This window comes from Monodon monoceros, unplaced genomic scaffold (assembly GCF_005190385.1).
Source record: "Monodon monoceros isolate NGI ecotype Baffin Bay Population unplaced genomic scaffold, NGI_Narwhal_1 Super_Scaffold_10, whole genome shotgun sequence".
NCBI lineage: Eukaryota > Metazoa > Chordata > Mammalia > Artiodactyla > Monodontidae > Monodon > Monodon monoceros.
The window spans coordinates 49,244,841-49,250,840 of NW_021703766.1; the positions used below are offsets into that span (position 1 = coordinate 49,244,841).

Here is a 6,000-nt window from a genome sequence, read left to right on the forward strand (position 1 = left end):
ACACTGATATAAACTAAAAATGATCCTCCAAAAAAGTTTGTCCGTGGACCCCCTTAAACCACCTTGTGGGCGCTTGGCAGTCCTTATATCAGACTAGTGGAAGTTTGGAGGCCCCTCCTCAGAGGCCAGAGTCCTCCTCTCGCCTGTAGAAGCTCAGGATTCTAAGTCCCAGGAGTCCCCATAGTAGCCCACAGTCTGCTCTGGTTTTCTTCAGAATCTTTTGCATCTCCCACCGTGGGAAGCCCACCTCCCCCAGGAAGAAGCCAGGCCTTTATCTGCCAGCCTGCCTTGTAGCAAAGGGCAGACACGTGACCTCACCTCAGCTAAACCCGGAGTCCCCAGACCTCACACATCCCACCCTGTTTGAAAAACCAAGGCTCTGCCTGTGAAAAAGTACTTCCTTCTACCAAAGCAAAATCTAGATGCCAGAACTTTCCACCCACCCACCCTTCCCTTCACTTTTCCTTTGGGGTCCAGGCAGCTCCCTCCACACAGGACAGCAAATGAAGATGCCAACTTCAGCGCTCCGGGTTCCCCTCTGCTGTGATTTCAATATTTCCACCTTGGGATCAAGCTGCCTTTCCACTTTCTAGTCATTTTGAGTCTCTGGTCCCCCCTTCCCTTTTGTGCCCACCCTCCTCAGGAATGCTTATAAAAGTTTCCGAAAAGTAACCAATATTCCCCTACCTCCACAAATAATGTTAACCTACCCAGAAGATTCGGGGTGCTATGGGAAGAGTGGCACTTTATACAGAGAGTTGATCCCGAAAGGTGGCTCCGATCTGGGAGACAGGGCAGAACTGGATGCGGCAGAGGTGTTGTTCTGGTGACAGTATATTTCAGGGGGAACCAAAGTTGGGGTGTTGTACTCGTGGTTCCTGCTCTTGTCTGGGGGTCGGGGGTGGAAGCATCGGTGTGTCCTGTGGAGGTATGAGGAGGCTGGGGTGGGATGTGCGTGAGGATGTCGCTGGCGGAAGACAAGATGGCAGGGGTGTGGTTGGGAGTGGGACCCCTGTGGAGGGATGGGATGTTGGCTGGGTGACACCTTTCTGTGAATGACGGTGTTGCCTGTCCATGTGAGAAATGTAATACAACTGTCTTTGAGTTGTGACATTGTCTCCAAGTGAGAGAGAGGTGGATGGGGTATGATTTCCTTGGGGCGAATCACCACTGGATGGTAAATCAGGAATGTGACATTCTCAGTAGCAATAATAATGATGATGATAATAATAATAATAATAATAGCTATTGTTTATTGAGTGCTTACTATCTGCCAGGCCTGATGCCGTGTGCTTCACATACAATCTCACTGAACCCACACAACAGCCTGGAGCGGTAGAGGTGCATCTTACAGTACCCATTTTCCAGATGAGAACACTGAGGCTCAGAGCAGTGAAAGAACTCACCCGAGGGTCCCACACCAAGCACGTGACAGTGATGAGATGAACCCTGGAAGCTCTCATTCTAGGGCTCTTAACCTTGGTGATACTGACTTTGTGTTAACGATCGAGGATCTTGGGAGCAAGGCCTGGCTGCTGTAAGCTACATTTGGGGTGTGAGGTGTGTGTGTGCGGTGGGGAGTTGCTCTTTCTGTATATATGGGGCTGACAGAGGTGGGAATACAGTCAGGAGTATGGGGGCCATTCTAGTAGCACCTTAAGAGTTACATCTGTAGGAATTCCCTGGCGGTCCAGTGGTTAGGTCTGAGCGCTTTCACTGGTCAGGGAACTAAGATCCCGCAAGCCACACGGTGTGGCCAAAGAAAGAAAAAGAGGTATCATCTGTACTCAAGGGAGACACTCTGTTACTGTGCCACCAGACTGGGATTATTTGTTTCTCCACTGAGTTCCCAACTGGAGTTTCCATCCAACCTCTTCATTCAAGCCCTCCTGTCCTTAGCGCCTCGTCTCCTTCCCAACGGTGTCTGCCTGCCAGTTACAGTACCCAGAAGCCAGTTTTAACAGCCACCATCTCCTCTATCAGCCCCTAGGCTGGCACCACGGGTAGGAGCCAATCTGCCGAGGCTGGCACGACTTGCTGTGACACCCTAGAAAGTCCCTTACCCCTCTGAGCCTTGGTTTGCTTGCCTGAAAATGGGCTTCACTATAGAGTCTACCCATGCAATGGAGCCAGCCTCCTGAGTTCAAATCCTGGCTCTGCCTCTTATTAGCTGACTGACCTTGGGCAAGTTAATTAACCTCTCTGTGCCTCAGTGTGTCACCTGTAAGATGGGTAGCATAATCAGATTGTAAGGATTATTAAATGATTGGTCCGTGCCCAGTGTTTTCCCTAATACTTTTGGTGCACTGTGGCACCATAACTGTCAGCCACTGTTATAATTTATTATTATTATTTATTTATTATTATTAGTATCACATCAGAGAATGTTGGGAGAATTAAATGAAATATTGCATGTAAGGCAGTAAGCAAGAATACTGGTAGCTGCTGTCATCTGTAACTATTGTTATTTCCCCATTTGGCAGATGGTGACGCTGAAGCTCAGAAAAGGCGTGAGGTTGACCCAGTGTCCCACAGACATGAAAATATTATTGGAAGGAGCCGTCAATTTTGGGATGAAAGTCCTGGACAGTTGCCCAGCCCTGGCCCTGAGGGTTTCTGCAAATGGAGGACTGTCCTTTCACATCTCTGGGCCTCAGTTTCCCCTGGGAAGAGTCTGGAGGAGAGGGTCCCTAAGGGCTCACCCTAGTTTCCCCACAGCTGAAGGAGGCAGGATGCACAGTGGCTGAGCACATGAGCTCTGGAGCCAGGCAGCCCAGGGCTGGAGAGATCCCAGCTTCCCCACTATGAGCTGTGTGAGTTCGGGCTAGTGGCTTCATTTCGCTAAGCCTCAGTTTTCCTCGTCTGAAAAAGCAGCTCAAATCATCTCCCCCAGGGTTGTACTGGGAAATTAACCCATATCTCAGAGCCTGACTCGTAGTAGGTGCCAAACACTTGGACCTGACCGTCCTGGCAGCATCACAGTTAGGTGGTGCTGCTGTGCTCTGAGTGCTCAGATTTTGAGCATCTCAGCCTCTTTAAGAGAAGGATGAGCCCTCCTCCCCTCCCCCCCAGCAGGGGTGGGGCTGGACCTCCAGGCTGGGTTCAGGGACCGCCTGGGTACCCGACCCTTCCTAGGGCTGGGAATGGCAGTGAGGCAGGAAGGAGGCAAGGATGTGGCAGGGACACATTCATGTGTGTGCTGGGGGTGGGGGAGCAGGAAGAAGGACAGGAAACTCCCTCCCACCCCTCCCCCAACTTCCCTTTCCTCCAATTTCTGCTGGACACCCTCACAGGCAGCCAGGGGTTCCCCATTTCCTATCGCACCTGGCCAGGGGTGGCAGGGGGCTGGGACGGGAGGAAGAGATGGCTCCTGTTCATCCAAGGAGAGGAGGTGGGAGGTCCCCACCCCACCCACTACAATGCCCGAGGCCATCCCTTTCCCATCCGGAGGAAAAGGCCAGAGGAAGCGGAGATTTTGGCCAAGGTGACCGCTGGGAAGGGCTTGTCTGTTCTGGGGTCTCCCTCCTTCCAGGGAGCTAATGGGCTGGGCTCTGAGTCCCCTGACAAACCCTACCTCACGGGTAGACATACACCTAGAGTTCCCAGCTTGGCTTTTATTCTCTGGTACACATACCTCTTCACACACACACAGTGAGGGTCCCTCTTGTCTTACACACACACCCCTTCTGTGTTGTCAAACATGCAGCCATCACACAAACACACACACACACACAATCATCCCCACACCAACCATTTCACACACAGCCCCTTGTTACACATATACACACACTTGGGTGTCACACACACACCTTCCCTTTTCCCACCCCCCTGGGTGTCACATGCACACGTTCCTGCACCCTGTCACATGGGTCCCCATCCTTCCCTTTCCTTGTTACACACCCTCATGAATTTCACCACAGAGCCCCAGTCTCTCCCCTGTCATACACCCACCTTCCCTTGTTGCACACACCCCCTCTGATGTCACCATTGCACACCTCCGTGTGTCACACCCAGCCACAGCCTCTCTGGAGTCACGCCCACACTCTTTTCTTGTCATATACCCACACCAGCTTCTCCTGGTCCCACCCCACCCGGGACACGCCTGTGTCACACACACTGAACTGCCATCCTCTGATCCACACAGCCTCTCATGGCTCACACCCAGAGCCGGCCCATTCGGCAGCCCACACACACCTCCTTGCATGTCACACACACCTTCTCACTCATGTGTCACACTCTGCCACAGTCCCCTCTGGAGTGACATGCACGCACTTGTCACATATACCCCTAAGGGGGTCTCAAACACGGAGCCCAGCCCCTCTCACCCTCTCATCTCTTACACACACACACACACACACACACACCCTCCTTCCTGTCATATCCATGATCCCTAATGTCACACATCCAGGCCTTACAGGGCTCACACGCACACACGAACACACACACACACCTGTCCCAGCCACACATTCTCTCACTGAGCTTTACACACCCACCCTTTCCTCCATGTCACCCAACACACCCACCTAGCTTGTCCCCACGCAAAATCCCGCCCATGGCCCACACATGCCTCCCTCCGGGACAACCCTTGCTCAGGACATCCCCAGGGAGGGAGGCTGGGAAGCTCCGGGTCCACAGGCCTCCTCAGCTCCTTCCCCTCCCCCCGCCAGGACACGCCAGCCCGGGAACACCCCTGCCCCGAAAGGGTCACATCACACACCCCTCAAGGACACAGAGACACCCGATCGGAGGCACCCACGCCCCCCATCCTTTGCGCGCCCCCAAGGACACTTACCACCCCCTCCCCCCCCAAGTCCTCTCAACGCAGACAAAGCTCCCAGCCCAGGGCCGCGGCGAGAGGGGGAAGGGGTCCTGTTCCCTCCCCAATTCCCCTCTCCGTTCCCCAGTCTAGGGAGGGGCGCCCTTCCCCTCCCCAGAGCCCTTGCACCTGCCATTTGGGGGGGAGGAGGCTGGAGAAAGGCGCGGCCCCCTGCCCGCTCCCCCACCCGGAGCCGCAGCCCTTTCTCACCTCCCGTGTTGCTGCGCTTGGTGCAGACCACCTCGGGGGGCGTTTCGAGGGGCCTTTTGCGGGAATCCGGGGCCTCGGGCTCCATGGGGGGGGCCTGGGGCGGCGGCTGCTGCTGCTGCGGCGGCTGCGGCGGCGGCGGCGGCGGCTGCTGTGGCGGCGGCGACGGCTGCTGGGGAGGCTGGGGTTGCGGCGGCGGCGGCGGCGGGGGCGGCGGCGGCTGCGGGGCCGCGGAGGCCGTGAAGAGGCCGTGCACCGCGCCGGCGGCCATCATCCTCATGGTGGGGGGGGCGGGGGGACGGGGGAGAGGGAGGGGGAGGGAAGGGGATGTGGGAGGGGGAGGGGGCGGTGGCGGAGGGATGGGGGAGGGGGAACCCCGGAGAGGGGAGGAGGGAGGGAGCTGCTTCTGGGGGGCTGACAGAGCCTGGAGAGCGGATGTGAGCGGGACGGGAAGGAAAAAGGGGTCTCGGATAGGGCCCAGAGAGAACTGAGGGGTGGGGTCTCTCTCAAGATTACGGAGGCCGGGGGACTGGCCGCGCCACTGTGGGGGACGGGACCCCCTTCTTTGCTCCCCGGGGCAGAGGGCCTAGCCCCCCAGACCCTGCCCGGGGCGGGGGGCCGGAGGAACGGGGCCGGAGATGGGAGGCGGAGGCGGCCGCTAGTGGGGACCCGGGGGGTGGCGAGCGCGGGCGGCAGCGGTGGCTGGGCTGGCGGTGGCTGCTGGCCCGAGCATCTTCTTCCCGGAGGCTCCCACAGCGGCCTGGCCCCTCCCACCCGCGCAAGGTCACGCCCATGCAGGTCAGGGCCACGCCCTTCGACGCCCCATTGGCCTGTCCTTGAATCCTGGACCACGCCCCCAGAGTTGACTACGCCCCTCCCCGCAGCTACGCGAGGGACCAGGCTCTCCCAGGCTGCAATAAGGACCCTGGGCTCCTCCACAGTTTCCCCACCCCTCGCCTGTAATGAGCGTTTATTGA

The 6,000-nt window shown here is 57.1% G+C and overlaps 1 protein-coding gene across 1 annotated transcript in view; it reads right to left on the reverse strand.

Moving 5' to 3' along the window:
* The window catches only part of NOVA2 (NOVA alternative splicing regulator 2), a 29,312-nt gene extending 23,697 nt beyond the window's left edge, over positions 1-5,615 (reverse strand). The window contains exon 1 of the mRNA XM_029213465.1: positions 5,027-5,615. Coding sequence (XP_029069298.1) covers positions 5,027-5,303 — 277 coding nt within the window. The 5' untranslated portion in view covers positions 5,304-5,615. The remainder of the gene's footprint in view (positions 1-5,026) is intronic.
* Between the last annotated feature and the right edge of the window lie 385 nt (positions 5,616-6,000).